At 53.3% G+C, this 19,587-nt stretch overlaps 1 protein-coding gene across 4 annotated transcripts; it reads left to right on the top strand.

Moving 5' to 3' along the window:
• Positions 1 to 1,134: 1,134 nt before the first annotated feature.
• On the top strand, positions 1,135 to 19,116 carry DNAJB12 (DnaJ heat shock protein family (Hsp40) member B12). Of its 4 annotated transcripts, XR_006299779.1 has the most exons (10): positions 1,135 to 1,359; positions 9,532 to 9,703; positions 10,403 to 10,548; positions 11,936 to 12,121; positions 12,248 to 12,327; positions 13,417 to 13,526; positions 15,159 to 15,331; positions 15,888 to 15,985; positions 17,209 to 17,639; positions 18,276 to 19,116. XR_006299779.1 is itself a non-coding variant. In XM_043596587.1 (9 exons), the coding sequence occupies exons 1-9, from the start codon at positions 1,227 to 1,229 to the stop codon at positions 17,236 to 17,238; spliced, it is 1,128 nt and encodes a 375-aa protein (XP_043452522.1). In that variant the 5' UTR covers positions 1,135 to 1,226; the 3' UTR covers positions 17,239 to 19,116. The 4 variants fall into 4 exon arrangements, 3 of the variants coding, with proteins under 3 accessions (XP_043452522.1, XP_043452524.1, XP_043452523.1); XM_043596587.1 differs by having other exon boundaries at positions 17,209 to 19,116; XM_043596589.1 differs by having other exon boundaries at positions 15,888 to 16,033; positions 17,209 to 19,116.
• Positions 19,117 to 19,587: the final 471 nt, after the last annotated feature.

Raw genomic sequence — 19,587 nt, 5'->3', positions numbered from 1 at the left:
ACTGCTTCCGATTCTGTGTCTCCCTCTCTCTCTGACCCTCCCCCGCTCGCACTCTGTCTCTGTCTCTCTCAAAAATCAATCAATAAATAAAAACATTAAAAGGCATCATGAACTTAACACACCCCAAATCACACATCTAATATCCCCTCTATCAAAATGCTTCTCTCAGTCTTCCCCCAGTTTCAGTAAAGACAAGCTCTGTTCCACCACTGACCCTGGCCAAAACCCTGAAACCATTCTCAACTCCTCTTCCTCAATCCCACATCACACATCCAATCCACCAGCAAAATCGTTTTGATTTGTGTCTTCACAATACATCTAGAATTTGACTACTTCTCACAGCCTCCACCATTACCCTTGTCCGAGTTACCATTAATTCTCACCTGAATTACAGTAGTAGCTTCTTACCAAATTCTGCTTAAAAGTCCAAGCAATAGAAGGACTGAGAAATGTCCAATGGAGTTGGCAATGTGGGTAACCTTGACAGGACTGCTTTCACTAGAAAGCCTGATAGAACCTCCCGTCTATAGTGAAGTCCTACAAGCTCCTTGCTGATTCTGTAATAACTCACCAAGGAAATTCCCATTTCAGTGCCTTTGCATGCTCTTCCCTCTGCCTGGACCATCCTTCCTTCCCTCCAGACGGTCATATCTGGAATACCTGCTCCTTCTCCTGAATTGAGGTTTCTGTTAAAATGCCAGCTTCTGAGAGATTTCATATCAGCCTATTTAAAATAGCACCTCCCACTCTCTATTCCCTTTTATTTTCTTCATTGCATTTGGCACTCTCGGAATATTTCTGTCTCTTTCCTTCTCCCCTACACACACTAGAATGTAAGTTCTATGAGGGCAAGGACTTTGTTTTGTTCTGCACTGTACACCCTGCCTGGCAGATGTCTGCTGAACGAATAAATGACCTTCGTCTCAAACTCACAGAATTACTACCAAGAAATGGAAGCATATTCGACTTCAAGACCTCCAAGTATGACCCTCCGGGATCCAGGAATGTGGGCATGCAGCCTCTTGACCTCTCCTAGCCGTCCCCTTCTTAGAAGACATACGGTAGCACTTCCGCCCTCGCTCAAACCTCGCTCAAATCTCGGAAAGGGAGGGGCGGAGGGTTTGTGTCATCAGCCTGCGCCCGCCTGCCCCGCGACGTGCCGGCGGCTGGCGCAGCCCTCCGCTCGCCCGGCCTCCCCCTCCCTGGTTCCGCGCTCTGGTTCCGCCATGGAATCCAACAAGGATGAAGCCGAGCGCTGTATTAGCATCGCCCTCAAGGCCATCCAGAGCAACCAGCCCGACCGGGCACTCCGCTTCCTGGAGAAGGCGCAGCGGCTGTACCCGACGCCGCGAGTTCGCGGTGAGTGTGAGCTGCCGGAGAGACAAAGGGGACATTAGAACTGATGGGGGGAATACGGGAACGGACCGAGGGGAGCAGTTGGAGGAGGGGGAGGGGTGGCGAGGCGCGGCTACGCCTGCGCACTGAGACGCGCGGTGGCCGCTGGGAGGTGTAGTCTTTCGCTCCCACCCCTCTCCGGGACGCTGAACACCTGATGGCTGGGCCGGCCGCGACTTCAGCTTTCCGGGGGCTTGTGGAACCCTCTGAGATTTGGAGTTCCCGAGGATGAAAGGCGCTGGCGGGCGGGGTGAAAGGAACTTACCTGGAAGCGAAATCGAACTACTTTTCCCAAGGGGCCATTCGGTGGCCCAGGGCCGGTTGCCGGCCTGGGAAATATTATAGTTTAGGAAAACAAACATAACTCCTTTGACGGAGAGAATGGGTTGGAAGAGAGGGAAAGAAGACTTCCGACGTTCGGAAGGCCTGGAAAGGCGTCTCCGGGCGAGGGCCTGGGAACACTGTCCCGAAACCAGAGCCTGCCTTTTTCTCCCAGTCCACACCACCGCCTCGGACTGTCCGCCCTGAGAGCGGGCCCCCTCACTCCTGGAGCGTCTTCACCCGCCTGTGAGATTCGGGGCTTGTCGGAGACACTGGTCTTGCCACCCCGCCCACTGTGGCCCCCAAGAGTCCATCTGTGGCCGCCGAATGGACGGCTGGACAGCACAAGACTGCTAAGTGTCCCCCGGCTGAGGCTTCCAAACCGGGGAGGGATTAGTGAAGTTGTCCCAACTACTCAGCATCTCACTCTACCCAGGAACCCTCTTTTTTTTTTTTTTTTTTTTTTTTTTTTTTAAACCTAAGACTTCAAAGAAGTTTTTCTTAATACAAGCTGGAGGAGGGGCGCCTGGGTGGCTTGGTTGGTTAAGCGTCCGACTTCGGCTCAGGTCATGATCTCACGGTCAGTGAGTTCGAACCCGGCGTCGGGCTCTGTGCTGACAGCTCAGAGCCCGGACCCTGTTTCAGATTCTGTGTCTCCCTCTCTCTCTGCTCCTCCCCTGTTCATGCTCTGTCTCTCTCTGTCTCAAAAATAAATAAAACGGTAAAAAAAAAATACAAGCTGGAGGAGAGAAGGAGGTAGTCCATTAAAGATACGGTTTCGTACCAGCAGTTACCACGCAGTAAACCGTCAGGCACATAACAGGTGCTCAGAATCAGAAGACCTGAGTTCTTATCCTGACTGCTACCATGTGATCTTTCTGAGCTTGGGTTTCCTTATCTGGAAAATCAGAAGGTTGGTGCAGACAATATGAATAACAATAATACCATAGGGCTTCTCTGTTTAGAAAGCTCTTTTGAGGGGCCCCTGTCTGACCCAGTCGGTAGAGCGTGCGACTCTTGATCTGGGTTCAAGCCCCCGTTGGGTGTGGAGATTACTTTAAAAAAATAAAATGTTCAGAGGCGCCTGGGTGGCTCAGTGGGTTAAGCAGGTTAAGCCTCCAATTTTGGCTGAGGTCATGATCTTACAGTTCGTGGGTTCAAACCTGCTTAGGGCTCTGTGCTGACAGCTCAGAGCCTGGAGCCTGCTTCAGATTCTTTGTCACCCTCTCTCTCTGCCCCTCCTCTGCTTGCGCTCTGTCTCTCTGTCTCTTTCAAAAATAAATAAACAATTAAAAAATTTTTTATTAAAAAAAATAAAATCCTTAAAAACAAAAAGAAAGAAAGCTCTTTCCAACGCATTTTCTCACTTGAGCCTGCCCTATCAGGGAGGCGGAGCAAAGATCATTATCTTTGTTCTATAGATAAGGAAATCTCTCAGAGGCAAGGGACTTGCCCACAATTACACAGCTAGAAATTGGAAAGTCCTGTGACTGTATAAATGTTTAATAGAGGAGTGAAATGAAAGAGCAGCAGTCAGCCTCGTAGCCTTCCTTGCCTGCATTTGGAATTGAGAAAGGGGAACACTGGCAGAAGAGGCCACCTGGAATGCTTGAATTTTCCTCCCTCCTGACTACAGGTTGATCTTTGGCCTGTTTGCCTTCTCTTGGAGAGAGTTTTAGTCTGTATTTGCCAGGACTCCTGAGGTCACCTGCTCAAGAAGCTTCCTACTGAAATAAATCACACTGCGTAAGAGAGGCGCGTGGTGGTGGGGGCGCATGAGCTCTCAGAATCCTGTCCGACGCTGGATGCTTCTGGAGCCTCAGAACCAGGCAGCCAAGAAATGATGGTAACAATATGGCCTGTGGAGATCTTCCTGTCAGCAGCTTCCTGGGCCAGTTCAGGGGCTTGGACGGATATCCTTCCTGGCGCTCAAGAAATGGAATTTGCTCAGGCAGAATCATCACCTGCTGCAGAGTTGTCATATTCGCATTATTCTGGAGAGACTGTGCCTCATACCTCTCTGTAAACTTCACCTTGCACCGTCCACAGCCCTGTGTTCAGCTGACAAGGACCTGGGGTTAGCTTAGGCCTGGAATGGAGAAATCTTTGTTAAAAAAATATTAGATAGCTGCCTACACATGCTGTTTGAGGTTTGAGTTCATTCCAGGCGCTTGTTCAATGCAACAGACTTTTTTTTTTTTAAGTTTATTTTATTTTTGAGAGCAAGTACACGCGAGTAGGGGAGGGGCGAGGGGAGGGGAAGAATCCCAAGCGGGCTCCACAGGCTGTCAGCGCCCCAAGTGTCCAACTTTTGATTTCGGCTCAGGTCATGATCTCACGGTTCATGGCTTCAAGCCCTGCATCGGGCTCAGTGCTGTCAGTGCAGAGCCTGCTTCGGTTCCTCCGTCTCCCTCTCTTTCTGCTCCCTCCATTGCTCTCTCTCTCTGTCTCTCAAAAATAAACATTAAAAAAAAAAAGAGTCAGACACTTAACCAACTAAGCCACCCAGACACTCTGCAACAGACATTTTTTGTTTTATTTGCAAAGTCTTCTGCTTGGTGCTACGTGGTATGGCAGGACTGGTAAGACATCATCCTTCACCTCAAGGAGCCTACAGTGTAGTAAAGGAGACAAAGTCACAGAAAAAATAATACTGCGGTTAAAGAAAAATGAAGCACAGCATTAGATGCCAAGGACTTAAGGATGGACAGGAAAGATGCAGTCCTCGCCCTCCATGAGTTCAGTCCGGGGACGTGGAGGGAAGTGCTGGGGTCGGATCCCTGAATGCGAAATTACAAGCAGTAGGGTGAGTGAGTGAGTCCTTACTGGGACTTAACAATAATGGTAGATGACAGTGAGGGAAGGTGTCAGGGAGCAGGACAGAGGCAGCATTTAAACTGCACTTCGGAGGAAGGGAGGAGATTTGGAGAAGAACCTACTGGGGAAAAGACATGGAGGCTGGAGGCTGGGGGAGGACTGGGTGTAGCAAGTCTTGGAGGCTGTGGAGGTGGTAATTTGAATAGAGAGGATTAAGGCTGGCAAGGAGGATGGGGTCAGGTTGTGGAAACCCTTTCCTGCCAGACCAGGGTATTCACTTTATTCTGTAGTTGGTGAAAAGACCACTGAAGATTCTGATAGCAGGACTAAGATAAGGGTACCGTTCTGAGAAGAGAACGACAAGAAGGGTTAATGAAAGGGAAGAGAGACCCAAGGCAGAAACCAATTGGGAGGGCATTCATCGCACTCTGTATTTCAGGAGCTCTGAGCACCTGAGGTAAGGCATCCCGGATGAGGATAGGGTCATCAGAGAGGAGGTACCGAGCCTTGTGTGAGAGAGCTGTGCTGAGGAGAAGTGGGGACACAGAATCCAAGCCTGTGTAGCCAGGGAGAAAGTAAGGTTGAGGATGGTGAGTGGGAAGAGCTGGGCAGGGGGCAGGATGCCGGTGGATGTTCCAGAGGAGCTGTCAGCTGGGAGCTCAGGAGAGAGCCCCAGGTTCCAGCTCGAAGTCTGGTATTGTCATTTTGATGGAGCTCACTGGAGGCCTGCCTGGCTAGGGTCACTGTGTGAAAGTGTGGAACGCGTAGCGGATGTTGCTGTAAGCACAGCCATGGGCCACATCTGGCCTCAGCCAGTGGGCAGAGACCAGGGAAGCAACAGAGTGCGATGGAGAACAAGGGGAGGAGGCAATCCCAGGAGCGGGCAGCCGCCAGGTGGCCCTGGAGTGGTGTGGCAGGGAGGTGGTGAGCAACACTGTCAGGCCTTGTGGGGAAAGGGCGAGTCGAGAAATGAGAGGGGAAGGATCGAGAGCATGGGTGGAAGGTTGGTCTTAGAGAAGTGGAAGAACAGACAGAGGGAAGGGTAGGGTGAAAGGAGGTCCAGAGCAACCTTAAAGGGTGGAGGGGCCTCACGGTGAAAAGGCCACGAAGGGATTTCAAACTCGTGCTGCAGGAGGTGGGCCCAAGGGCTGGACACTTGTACTGTGGAATAGTAGCTGGGCCCTAAGCCTCGAGGTCCTAGGGCAGGGCTAGTGGGACCAGTCTCTTTCTGGGAGCCCCCTTGGCATCGCCTTTGCCTGAGGCTTAGCAACGCTGGTAGAAAGTACCATGTTTTTCAGGGAGCCAGTGAGAACATCCTCAGTTTCCCCAGCACACAAAGAGAGGGTTGGCTTGGATGGTCTCGCAGCTTAGGCTGCCTAAGGGTCTAGGAAATGACTGACTGTGGGTCCAGGCGAAATCAGGAAGGCCAAGCCACTAAGGCCAGCATGTGGGGCAGGGAAGGATTGGTTGCTTTCACGGTGTCAGAGTGAGAGACGGTCTGGTACTGGCGAGGTCCGGGGTGGGGTTGTCCGTTCGGGTCAGTCGGCCTTCATGAGCCCTGCTGTGCGCTCAACCCTTCCATTCACCGAATTTCACTGAATCTTATTTATGCCTCAAAGCAACCCTACGAGGGCAGGGAGCAGGCCTTCACTGACGATTCGATGACATGGTAAGTAGCAAAGGAACCTGACTGTCCAGCTCCACTCCCAGGCCATTGCCCTCTGCTGGCCTCCCTTTCCCGAACCACTTTGAGCACTACAGGAACAGAGAGAGGGCCCGGGAATAAAATGAACAGTAACAGATAACAATATTTACTGAGTGTTGTGCTAAGTCTCTTATATGCATTTGCTCATTTACTCTTGCAGCTCTCGTGAGGGAGAGACAGTTTTACATGAAGAAGCTAAATCAGCTTGTCCAAGATGACCCTGGTAGCAGGTGTCCGAGCCACAGCTTTGCCCCTCCAGTCTGCGTTGGAGGAGTGACCACTGCTGCTGGCTTTGGCCATAGAAATGCTCTCACCTCTGCCTCAGCTGCCACTTCTCCCACCGCAGCTCTGGTTTCTTCCTCCAAGTTCCAGGCTTTTTAGATGTCTGCCAGCTTGACGGCGAGGGGCAGAGTCAGGATTGGAACCCAGCTTTGTCTGTCTAACTCTGGAGCTGCGTTAAGCTGCTGTGTCGTACTCTTTTGTGACATTTGCCTATCAGCCCCTGTGCCATGAGGGATGTAACAGTGAGTCAGAATGAGGCAGTCACATCCCACAGGTCTGGCAGATGGGGTGTCCAGGCCATGAGAGAGACCTACTTGTCACCAACCAACAATCTTGAATTGCCAACTCAAGCAGAAACCTTCTGTGTGACCCAGAGCACATCCATTCCCCTTTGGGCTCTCTTCTGCAGTGTAAAGAAATTAGAGTGTCTGACTCCATGTAACTGCCCTGAAAAGTTTCCAGAATCTTCCCTGAGAAATACTAGAGTGAGTCCATCTCCTGGTTAATGCTCTTGTGTATCTATAGCAATTGAATGGTTGGTCATATTCTCCTTAGGGTATATCAGCACAGCCTGGACCACTGGGGCTTCCAGAGAAACTGATATAAACAAATTCTTTTTTTTTTTAAGTTTACTTATTTATTTTTGAGAGAGAAAGGCATGCAGAAAGAGAGGGAGACCGAGAATCCCAAGCAGGCTCCACACTGTCAATGCAGAGCCTGATGTGGGGCTCGAACTCGTAAACCGTGAGATCATGACCCGAGCCGAGATCAAGAGTCGGATGCTTAACCGACTGAGCCCCCCAGGAGCCCCTGAAAGAAGTTCTTTAAACGCCCTCCAAATCCAGCAAACTAGCTCCCCTTCTTCCCCATCTTCATCAGCATGTCTTCGTCTTTTGCTTTTTCTTCCTTTGCCATTCGCTTGGTATGGACCTGGCATCTGGGACAGCCTGAAATCTCATGGTTACGGTTGGGTCCAAAGCCTGCCGGGTGCTGAGACTTAGCCTTCCTAAGCCCTGGAGCTCCCTGGCCCCCCCCCAGCTTGGGTCGCCTCCCTGGCCAGGCATCAGCCTGTGTCATAAATCAGCAGCTACTCAGTTTTGAATTTTTACTCTGTCAGTTTCTGTGCCAGGTGCTTACAAATGGTATTTGATCCTTGTTACACCCATTATCCTCATATCCCTTAGGAAACAGGTTCAAACAGATTTTATAGATCGGCCAGGGCCATACTGCTAGGAATGACTGAGCTGAGATTTGAACACAGTTCTTTCTGAATTTAACTTCTCTTTATTTGGAAGGACTGTGCTGGAGAGGGCTCCCCATGCCAGCCTCATGCGGTCCAGGATAGCATAGTTAAGAACATGGTTCTGGGAGCCGGACATCCAGGAGTTTTAAGTGCTGACTGCCCAGCTTGTGCAGCCACGGGCCAATGGATCAAACACACAGCTCCTTCTTTAACTTTTCTTTTTTAATGATTATTTATTTTGGACAGAGAGAGAGACAGAGCACGCGCGTGAGTAGGGGAGGGGCAAAGAGAGAGGAAACACAGAATCTGAAGCAGGCTCTGGGCTCTGAACTGTCAGCACAGAGCCTGATGGGGGTCTAGAACCCACAAACCGTGAGATCACGACCTGAGACAGCTCCTTTATCGTGGGGATGGTGGTAATAAGACCTACTTCTGAGGCCATTGTCAAGATTAAATGAACTAGTAGAGGCAGAGCCTGGGCCTGCCTAACACATAGTGAGCACTCATTACGGTTACTCTTCTCAGTGCGTACCCTTGGGGTTTGCTACAGGAGTCCTTCACATCCCTCCTGCGAGGCAAGCTTGACTGCCAGCTCCCGACCCAGTGAGATCCTGTGCGTTTGCTGCACCTAAGACAGCAGTGGCTCAGGGCACAGTGGTCCACTTGAGTCCCAGTGTTCTTCTCCCAGCGAGCCCTGCTCCAGGCCCCTCGTGTGAGACCCAGGTGCATTGCGTTAGAGGGTGTCTAACACCCAGCACAGTGCCTTGAGCCCAGCAGGCTCCTGGCGTGTTTGAAAGAAGCTGGGGACCAGCCGAGGGCACTGCTGTCCTTCCTCAGCACAGTGTCCTGGGTCCCTGCAGAGGTCCAGGTGCCTGACTTCCCAGGGCACTGTACCCCAGGCATGACTGGGGTTTCCAGAACTGATTTCGTGCCTGGAATCAATGGGTGCAGGGAACTTTTGCCAGAGATTTGGGCTCTTTGTCACTGAGTCAGCAGGAACCACAGACTTGGGTTGGAGTCACTGGGACCCTATCTGAGGATGATAGCTAATGCCCTGCATAGACTCTGAACATTGCAGTATGACGTTTGACACGGCCAGCCACTTGAAAAGTGTAAGGAATAGCAAGTAGCAGAGGAGAGGTCTTCATCCGGAGTCTCGTGCCGTCCCTGGCCCTGGAGCACATTCATTGCCCCCATCCCCCTTCACAGCTAAGTGAAGGTCTCCAGAAGGCCTTTCCCCCCAGTCCCAGTAGAAACAGATGGTCCTGCCAAGTGTGGTCCCCACTGACATAGGCGGAGCACTTGCCTCTCTCTGCACTCAGCAGGGTCTGTGAAACATACCACTTTGGGATTTTTTTAAAGCCTGAAGGGCTAATGGTTTGTTTTTATGGGGAGTTTTAAAATAACCCATATCCAGGGGTGCCTGGCTGGAGCAGTCGGTAGAGCATGCGACTCTTGTGGGGTTGTAAGTTTGAGCCCCACGTTGGGTATAGAGATTAATTAAAATAAAATCTGAAAAACAAAAAAAAGATCTAAAATAACCCATACCCTGACAACTCACGTGAGCAGGCGACTGTCCCACTAGCCCTCCCCCACCCCCTGCACCCCGCCCAGGCCCAAGCTGGGGAGGGAGCTACTGGCTTTGCTGGGAGAAGAAGCAGGTGGGATGTGGGCGGCCCTGGCCTCTCCCAGGACCAGGCAGGCCCTCAGCCACGGCATGTGGCTTTGCTGCAACAAGAGCCCTGAATGGTTTGTTTGCCTTGCACAGCCCTGATCGAGTCCCTCAACCAGAAACCACAGTCTACCAGTGACCATCCCCAACCCACAGACACCACCCACAGGAAAGCAGGTGGGGCCGAAGCCCCCGCGGCCAACGGAGAAGCTGGAGGAGGAGAGGGCACCAAAGGCTACACTGCGGAGCAAGTAGCAGCAGTGAAAAGGTAGAGGGGCCGGAGCCCAGCGCCATTGGCAAGTTTTCAGATCTAGAGAAGGCTTCCTGCAGCGTGGCCCCCGCCTCACATCTGCCCGTGGTCTGGATGGGCCCTGGGAGGGTCCTGAGGATGGAGGAGGTCCAGCTGGGCGGGCCCACTGGCCCTGGGATACAGCGTGGGAATCAGGGCTCTGCTGTCCCCTCCCGCCAAGTCAGCCCACAGCAGAGGCTGGAAATGCTGACTCTGCCGCTGGCCAGGCGAGCCTGGCCTCTTTACATAGCTCTGTTGATCAGACAGAGATGGGGCGTGGGCTCCCCTTCCAGCTTCTCCCCTACCCCTAACAAAGACCCTTTCAGACCAGGGCCTGTGTGGCACAGAATGGAGACAGGAGACGGTTATCCCTCCAGGGCTTGGGCAGGCCCCACACACACTGACAGTCCTTCTGAGGTGGCCTCCGGTGAAGGTGCTGTTAGCGAAGGGAAATGGTTCCTGGCCTGAAAGACTGCAGCTGCCCCCCTCTTAAATCCTAAGTGTATTCCAGGTGTTTCCACTGGGCCCTACCTAGCTCCCCGTTCCAGGTGGAGCTTACTGAGGCCCCCTTACCCCCGAGGGACCTAGAGGAACTGACGGCCGAGCCCTACTGTGCACCCATACTGCTCTCCCCCACCTCACCTCACGGCCCTGGGCCCTCTCTACCCCCTCCCCCAGGGTCAAGCAGTGTAAGGATTACTATGAGATCCTGGGGGTGAGCAGAGGGGCCTCCGATGAGGACCTGAAGAAGGCCTACCGCAAGCTGGCCCTCAAGTTCCACCCAGACAAGAACCACGCACCCGGCGCCACTGAAGCTTTCAAAGGTAAGCTAGCCTTGGTTTCCCGGTGCTTGGTGTTTTTCATCTCCTGTCCTTGGGAAGGAGTCAGTGGCCTTGGACCCACGTGCCCTGGGCTCATGCTTCCTGAGAAGAAAGTCCTAGTAGCCGCCTCTAGCATAGAGCCTCAGAGCTCAGATAGCCTCCCCTTCCTCTTCGTTCCCCAGGGCTTACAGGAGGGGAGCTGAGGCAAGAGAGGACCGACCAGTGGCTTTTCCAAGGTCCCAGAGCAGTTGAGGGTCAGAAGCAGGCCTCCTGACTCACCTGTATGCACGTCCCCATCTTGGGATATTGCTACCGGTTTCCCTGTGCTGAGGGGCAAGGAAGCCTCAGGTCAGTGGGCTTGGGGCCTGGTGGCCTCCCCATCACCAGCAGCCACAGCCAGCCCTGCAGTGCACACACACTCACACATAACACACACTCACAGTGTGTGCCTACAAGGCAGTGACCGCAGCCAAGTAGGGAGCCCGTGGCAGAGCACACCCTAAGACCTGGTGTGCTGTTTCCTAGGCCCCACCCCAGGTGCTTCATTCCAGGTGCTTGGAGTTGGTCCTGCTGCGTGTGGGTGTGGGTGTGTGTGGGTGTGGGGTACTGTGCAGGCATCACCCCACTGCTGCCTGTCAGCCTGCCCCGAGGGAGACGGTGAAGAGAAGCAGGGAGGCAGGGCAGCTGTGGTGAACGTTGCTCCAGCCCTGACTCCTGCCTGCAGCCCCGCAGGCACCAAGACGCCAGATCTGGCCCTGGGACCTTGTCACCATGGCAGGAGGGGGGGGATTCTCCTTCCTGCAAGGGTGGCAGGTTTTGAAGCAGATGCAGCCGCTTTGACCCACTCCCTTGAGAGAGTGAGCCGCTTGAGAAGGAGCAAGAGACTCAGGAGGGCCCGGAACAGGGTCCTTTGAGGCACAGGTTTCCCACCTGGGGAGCTTTTCCTGGGGAGGCCTTGGGGCCACGCCAAGGAACAGCAGCTGGGACCTAGACCCCAGGGAGGAGAGGGCTCACCAGGCCACACTACCAACGGTGAAGTTTTGACTAGAACCTGGGGATCTGGCCCTTCCTGACAGTTGCTGTAGGAGTAAATAAGATAATGCCCATAAGGGGCCTGAGGCAGAGAAAAAGCTCAACCACTGTCATGAGGTGGAGCACAAGGAGCCTGAGGGTTCATCTTCCGCCAGGCCCAGACCACCCAGATTCACTCAGAGGTATTCCTGCCTGCCCCCCTCCCGGCACGGGCCCAACAGCCAAACTCCCCTCTGGCCCCAAGGACTCCTTCCTAAGGCACCACTTGAGTACCTGAAAGAAGGGAGCTATTGGCTGCCAGGGGCACCTCCACCGCCATGCCCACCATCTCCAAGCCTGACTTCTGGCTCCTTTCTAGCTATCGGCACAGCATATGCGGTACTTAGTAACCCAGAGAAAAGGAAACAGTATGACCAGTTCGGTGATGACAAGAACCAGGCAGCGCGGCATGGCCACGGGCACGGGGACTTCCACCGTGGCTTTGAGGCCGATATCTCCCCCGAAGACCTCTTCAACATGTTCTTTGGCGGTGGCTTTCCGTCTAGTAAGTACCCCACCCCACCCCACCCCCTGCAGCCAGGTCTCCCTGGGGGTGATGGTGGGAGACTGGAAGACAGCCTCTCCCTTTTCCTGCAGCCCCACCCCCTGACTCAGTCCCTCTGACCTCCAGGTAACGTCCATGTCTACAGCAACGGCCGCATGCGCTATACCTACCAACAAAGGCAGGACCGCAGGGAGAACCAGGGTGACGTGAGTGAGGAAGGCACCGGGAGAGCAGGGGGAGGGTGCCAAGCCCCACCCAGGGTGTGAAGCCTGAAGGGGGAGTGACATCCCCAGCTGTCTGTCCTCCGAGGGGCAGTGCCCCCACGGTTCTCAGCTAAGGAGCCATCTTGGTTCCCCCTTGCCATTCTACTGAGCGGCACTAGAGGGAGCCACACTCCACAGTGCTGCCCAGAAGGAGTGGGGATTTGATGGCTTCTGTCAGGAAATGTAATGCAGAAACTTCTCCACCTACAGACAGGTTTGAGTGTGATTGGCCTTTGCGCAGTCCATTTGTTCATAAGGCCAAAGTGACATTTTCCAAGCAATGGGCAGTGAAACTTCACGAGAGAATTGTAAAGGATGACAAAGGTTGTTGAATCTTCTTCTTTTCGGCACTCTTAAAAAATGTATACAAAAGCTATAGCAAGACAATGCTTCAAAAACATTTTGAATGCCACAGGTTAAAGAACAGCTAGCGGACTAAAATTAAAATACTGCAGACAATTCCACAGCCTTTAAAATTATGGCAGACAGAGGGGTTCCCTATTGCTCTTAGGTTTTTATCTGTTCATATTTTAAACTTAGTGTGTGTGTTTGTATTTAACATACGGAAGAGTTTTTTAAATTAGAATCTATCACACAGTGAACAAATTTGTTCATATTTACAATTTTTTAACTGGCAGTTTTTAAATCGGTAATATAGTTATATGGTGCAAAATCCAAAAAAATATATGTATATAGTGAAAATTTCCCTCCAGCCCTGCCTACCGTTCTCATGGAGGAAGCCTCTTTAGCTCATTTTTTTGGTGTTCTCAGATAAGTAAATACATCCAGGCACCCTTTTCCTGTATTTAACACCAGTTGCTACTTTGTATTCCTCTGGGGAAACTGGCAGGTGGAGGAGCTTCTGTGTTTGGGGGGCCCGTGGGAGGGAAGCAGAGAGGAGTGTCGCGCGCAGTTAGCAGTGTCTTCCTCCTGCCGCCCAGGCTCCTTTGTGCCAGGGAAGCTGGCGGTGATTGCGGCCTATGCCACACTCCCACCAGGTCCAGCTGAGTGACCATTGGTTCTTTCCTCCAGGGCGGGCTGGGGGTGTTTGTTCAGCTGATGCCCATCCTCATCCTGATCCTCGTGTCAGCGCTCAGCCAGCTCATGGTCTCCAGTCCCCCGTACAGCCTGAGCCCAAGGCCGTGAGTACCCACCGCTAGGGATGGGGTGGTAGACAGACAGGGGCTTCGGATCCTCAACCCGCATCAGGCGCCTTCCTTCCTATCCTGTGGGGTCGTTGATCACAATGCGGAAATCTGGCTTAGAATCAAGGAAATACACTTGCCCTGTTGAGATTAGGTTCTTGATCTTTTTAGTATCCCAGTCCCCTAAGAAAATGCAAAGAGAACTGCAGATCTCTTCCCTCAAACACTACACATATACACAACTTTGCATATGATTTCACAGGCTTCATGACACTTCCCCCCATCTTATCTGCTGACCTTGAGATAAGAACCTGTGCTCTTAAGTTGTGGGTGGTGGGCCTTGGGGCCGTGGAAAGAACAGGGGTTCTAGAATCAGAACAAAGGTGGATTTGAATCCCAGCTACTTTATTAACTAAGCAGCTGTGTGACCGTAGACAAGTTACATGACTTCTCTGAGCTTTGGTGTCCTCATCTGTGCAATGCGAATAACATCTATGTGCTTGTGGAAATGAAATGAGTCACAGACACTTAAAATGCCAGGTTTGGGGCACCTGGCTGGCTCAGTCGGTGGAGCATGAGACTCTTGATCTCGGAGTCTTGAGTTTGAACCCCATGTGAGGTACAGAGATTACTTTAAAATAAATAAGCAAAAGGTTTGTTTTTTGGTTTTTTGGTTTTTTGGTTTTTTTTATGCCAGGCTTGATAGAAACGTTCAACAGTATTTGTTCAATGAATTTATGGTCTCAGCTGCCAGTAGTGAACTTGGGCAAGTTATTTGGCCTTTTAAGACATCAGCTCCCCTCATTTATTTCCAGCATCTGGCACCACATCTGATACATAGTTACATAGTGGGTGCTCAGCTTCTATTGGTGGGAACCCTCTGTTCCCCCAAAGTGGCCTGGCCCTGTTTCAGAGCCTGGCAGCCTTCCTCTCGGCCACCAGGGGGCAGAGTCGGGTGGCTGGACCCATACCAGGCAACATAGGCTCTCCGTGGCCTGTCGCCAGCCCTTCGCTCTGAAGCTGGAGAGGCAGCAGAGGGCAGGTAGGGGCTGTTCGCCCCCCAACACCCGAACTGTCTCCTGTCTGCTGCGTGTCAAGACTCTGCCTACAGAGCCTGTGGGTGGAGCTGGAAGATAGGACCAAAAGCTGGAAGGACAGAGGTCCTTGGAGTCCTTGTGTCTTGTTGTTCCTAAGCCTCTTAACCCCAGATTGGGAGTTCCTGGGTAGGCAGGCAGGCCCTGGGCAACAGTGAGCTTAGGGGAGGAATGTGGAAATGGAGGCACTGGGACCCCGACTCACACCCCTAATCAGAGGCAGAGCCCAGGCTCCCCTGCTGCACTGACCGGGGCCTCTCAAAAGGGGCTCCTCCCACAGGCCCCAGGTCAGCAGTGTGGTAAGCAGAGAGCCTGAGGAAGGGCTGGCCGTAGTCTGGACCACTTAGACAGGAGGGACACCCTGCCTTTCCTTCAGACCCTCATTTTGGGTGCTGTGCGAGTTCCTCTCCAGTTTTGGAGGGAAGCCAGCCCTGTGGCCTGTGCGGTACCTCCTGTTGGGGGACCCTGTCATCCTTAGAGCTGCCGTGGGCCTGGGGACCTGGGCCCACTTTGTGCCTGATGTATTTCCGGCCAGGTCGGTGGGCCACGTCCACAGGCGAGTCACTGACCACCTGAACGTCGTCTACTACGTGGCAGACACCTTCTCCAAGGAGTACACAGGCTCCAGCCTCAAAACAGTTGAACGGAATGTGGAAGACGACTATATCGCCAACCTCCGAAACAACTGCTGGAAGGAGAAGCAGCAGAGTGAGTGCGTGTGTGTTGCGGGGACAGAGCTTGAGCGCGGGGAAGGAGAAAGCCCTGCTCACCAGAGATTTGTGGACCCAGCGCCTGGCACTGCCTCGCACCAGCCACCTCCCAGCCAAAAATGGGACCCCACCCTGTTTCCTTGGGGCCGGGAGCCAGGGGCCACCTGGAGATTTCCTCCAGGTTCCCGTAAGTCACTTCCGTCAGCCTGAGTGTGGCTGCCAGAGGTAAGTGTGTTGAGATGGATTGGAGCACGTGTCCTGGCCACCTAGTGACTGGCCATCCAGCTGTATCTGTGGGACCCTAGGGAGGTCTAACCAGAACGACAGGTTCTTTCCTCGGCTGATCTCACCTAAGTCTGTAGAAAGGGGCCTCTGTTCTCTCCCAAACTGGGACCATAGTCTGCTCTCCGGGGCCTTTCCTAAAGGGAGGCCAGCTCTGCGCCAGCTCTGGGGCCTGTAACAGTCTTCCTCCCACCCCCACAGGCTAGGCAAGTGCTCCAGTGACCCTTGGGGGATACCAGGTGTGCCCTAAACTCTGCCCCATTGCTTTGCAGAGGAAGGCTTGCTGTACCGGGCCCGCTACTTCGGTGACACAGATATGTACCACAAAGCACAGAAGATGGGCACCCCAAGCTGTAACCGACTGTCAGAGGTGCAGGCCTCCCTGCATGGATAGTCCTGGGCCAGCCACGCCACCGAGGTCCAAGTATGAGCCAGGGCCTCCTCTGCCCTGCAACTCCTGGCAGCTTTGGCCCTGGTCATAAGGCAGAGGAGGGTGGGAGGGAGAGAGGAAAATAGCCTGTTGATTATGGCACAGACTTCTTTTCCCCAGCCTGACCTCCAGCCTGCAGAGCTGGGGCAGCTCTAGGGTGTGCTCAGAAACCAAGGTCTGGTTCAGGCTCCAGTGCTACTGTCTACCGCCCCCTCCCAATTCCCTGGCTCTGGGAGCGTGGGGTGCCGGAGAATCAGGCAGAAGGGGGACCTCAAGGCCACGGCTAAGGGCCACCCCTGCCTCCCTGGTCTGAGCGAGCCACCAAGTCACCATGGCCCTTTCCCTAGGGCCAGTAGACTATTGTCTATGCTCTGGTATTTAGGCCACCAAGTATTACTGGTCCCAAGATAGCCCCCTCCACACACAGTCTCCACCTGACGGCAAGAAGAAACACGTGAGAGCCAGTGGGCCAAGATCCCATCCTCTTCCTCTGCCCTTCCAGGCAGGAGGAAATGGAACAAGATGGATGGGCAGCCCCACAGTAGGCCAGGGAGGGCGCCTACAGGCTGGGAGTGGGAGAGGCCCGTTGCCCTGACCACTGGCCCTCTGGTGGAATCAGAGGCACTCTCTCACGTACCAGTGCACCTGGCAGCCTGGAAGCCGCAGGCATCCGGCCTGCCCGGGCACCTCACCTGTGGTCTGAGGAAGAGAACAGAAGGTCATGAGTTTACGGTCGAACGCAGAGCCTTTAGCACAGAAAGCGGGGGGGGGGGGGGTGGGGGGGGTGGGAAATGCAAGTTGCTGGTAGCAGACTCCACTCCTCCTTTACCCCTGCATGCGGGCAGTGAGCTCCGCTTCCAGCATTTGCCAGAGGGGACACACTGGACCCAGCCCAGAAGAGGGTAGGCAGAGCCAGTAAAGGTTCTCTTCTGGGTTGGTTACCTGCCCATCCATCCTCTGCCTGTGTCCCCTTCGGCAGGGGTCCAGCTGTGCTTGGAGGCCATCTGCTACACCTCCGCGAGAGTGACAGAGTGCAGGACGGAGACAGGTTGGGGCTGAGGTGGGCAGGACAGCAGCCAGGAGGTCGGCTTGTTTGTGCGGGCTGAGCTAGAGGCTCCAGGCCGCGGGACTGCCAGGCTAACTGTTACCACTCTCCTCCCCAGACCATGAAATCCCTGGAGAATTTTTGGTGACATGCACTGAGCCAAGGTGATGGACTGTATATTTAAGGAAAGACATAAAAAGAAAAAAAATTAAAGTGGAATTGGAGGCCGAACACCGCACACAACTGCCCTCTCTCTCACCCAGTAAATGCTGAAAGGCCTTAGGACAGGAAAACCTGCCACGGGGCTGCTTCCCTCCCTCCCAGGGCTGGCCGAGGCTCCACTTCGGCTGCTCCTAGGATACGGAAACCATGGCAACGAAAGTAGAATGTAAAACTTGCAGCAAATGTCTGTGGAAACGGCTGGGGGAGGGGGCGCCCAACTGCCTTCCTCCCCCTCCCAGGAGCCACCACCAGTCACCTCTCCGTGGAAGCCAGTCAGAGGCGTTGGCCAAGGATAGGAGGAGGAGGAACAAGAACTCTCCATAGAATGTAATTTACAGAGCGTGCATATGTGTGTGTGTGTGTGTGTGTATATATCTATATCTATATATATCTATTTATATGTAAATAGCATATATAAAGATATATATATAGATAGATATATATATAGTCTACTTTTTAAACTATGCAGGAATTTGATTAAGTTGTTTAGCTGATTTCTTCCCTGTTTCAGAAAATGAGGCGTGTTTGGGGAAGGCAGCCTGTTCCTTCAGCGGCTGGACATTATGCCACGGCTGACAGTGGAAGGAAAGTCGGGTCGTAGCTTTTAATGTTCCCCTCAAACCGAGCCTGCTTTTGGTGGCAGCAGTAATCATGATAGTGTAAGTCTGTAGAGAACTTGGAGGTTGCCAGCTTTATGGTGAAGCTGGAGGGGAGCAGGCTTCCAGGGGAGAAAGTGCCCCTAGGGCCAGGTACCATGTCAGTACTGAGTCATGGTGAGGCCCCTGGCAGCCTGCCGGTGGGAGGCCGCTCTCCTCAAGCTTTGGCCAGCTCAGGTGGGCTCTTAGTCCTGGAGCCCAGGAGCTCTCTGTCCCTCCGCCACAGAAAACAGGGTTAGAGAGGGGGACCCGGTTTTGCCTAGCCACCTGCCCCCCTCTTAGTCCCAAAGTGGGTTTTGCCTTATAGATGCCACAGGCCACGGCTCCGTTGTTGCCACTGGCTTTTCCCAAGTTATGCACCAAGGACTCCAGAAGGTTCTTCCTCCGAGAGTCAGCCAGGTGGTGCCTAAGACCCTGGGGCAGCAGCCGAATCCTGAAGAAAGTCCGGGCCTGTGGGCACCTCTGTCTCCACCCTCCATGGACATGATGCCACCCGGCCTTCTGTTGCACTTTGGACAAAGGCTGCGCCTGAACCAGAAGGGTTTTCTTATACTCACCTTGATGTGAGGATTTTTCTCAAAACAGCAGTTGCTGCCAGGGGAAGGGAGGGAGGTTTTATTTATTCCCACGGTTTATACTGGGCCTTTTGGAATTACTCTTTTTCCCGAATTTTCCTCTGGCAGTGGGTGTGTCATTGAGCCTGCCACCTTCCAAAGCCTTACTTCCCCAAGCTGCCAGCCAGGAGGTGATAACCATCCTCTCAGAGTTTCTCTTGACTCTTTTTTTTTTTTAAGCCCCCCCCCCCCCCCCCGCGCCCCCAATGAACAAAGATTCTTGCTGGGAAAGGAAGCTTGGTAAAGAAATGTCAGATCTGGTTTTTGAACAAGATCCTGCCCTGTGATGCAGCAGCCACCCCGGCCCAGAGAGATGATAAGAAGTGGACGTGGGCAAGAGTACCCCCCCCCCTCGCCGCGGTGGCCCTGGTGCTCTGCCCCCACCACCCCTACCGTCTGATCTTGGTAGATGTCCCTAGGTGGGCTGACCCATGTGCAATAAGAACATAGATCCTAAAGGATCCCTTGAGAAGCTGTATTTCTTGAATTAGAATTCTAAAATTGTACATCTATAAATATATGTTTATTATGTGATTGGCCTTGGTGGGTCTGCGTTGAACAAGGGGGCTGAGGTGATGGGCCACAAACACCTGTTGCTTCGGACACGGCCCAGCTCATACCAGCTAGGAGTCTTTGGTGATGGTCCCAAATGTCCTCCTCACCCCTTGCCCCAGCCGACAGCCACTAAGGTCACAAGTGTTGTTCCAAGGCTGATTCCATCCAGGCAAAAGGTAAGGGGCTTAATCAGGCCAGGATCCTGGGGTTCCCTAACAACCTCTGGTTCCCCTTGTTTTGCTCCCTCTCCATCCCTGCTGTGAGTAAAATATTCAGAATCTCCCTCCTCCCCAGCCAGGAGCTAGAGCCCATTCCAGATCTAGAGCAGGGGGAAAGTTACAAGTTTCTTTCCATCTCTGGCTGCACAGTCTTCCCAGACGTACTTCCCACACCGCCCCACAGCCTGCCCTCCTCCCCCAGAAGGTCGGAAAAGTTAAAAAATGTGGCAGC

Source organism: Prionailurus bengalensis, chromosome D2 (assembly GCF_016509475.1).
Source record: "Prionailurus bengalensis isolate Pbe53 chromosome D2, Fcat_Pben_1.1_paternal_pri, whole genome shotgun sequence".
In the NCBI taxonomy this organism is placed as follows: Eukaryota; Metazoa; Chordata; class Mammalia; order Carnivora; family Felidae; genus Prionailurus; species Prionailurus bengalensis.
This window is presented reverse-complemented; position numbering and strand designations above follow the sequence as displayed.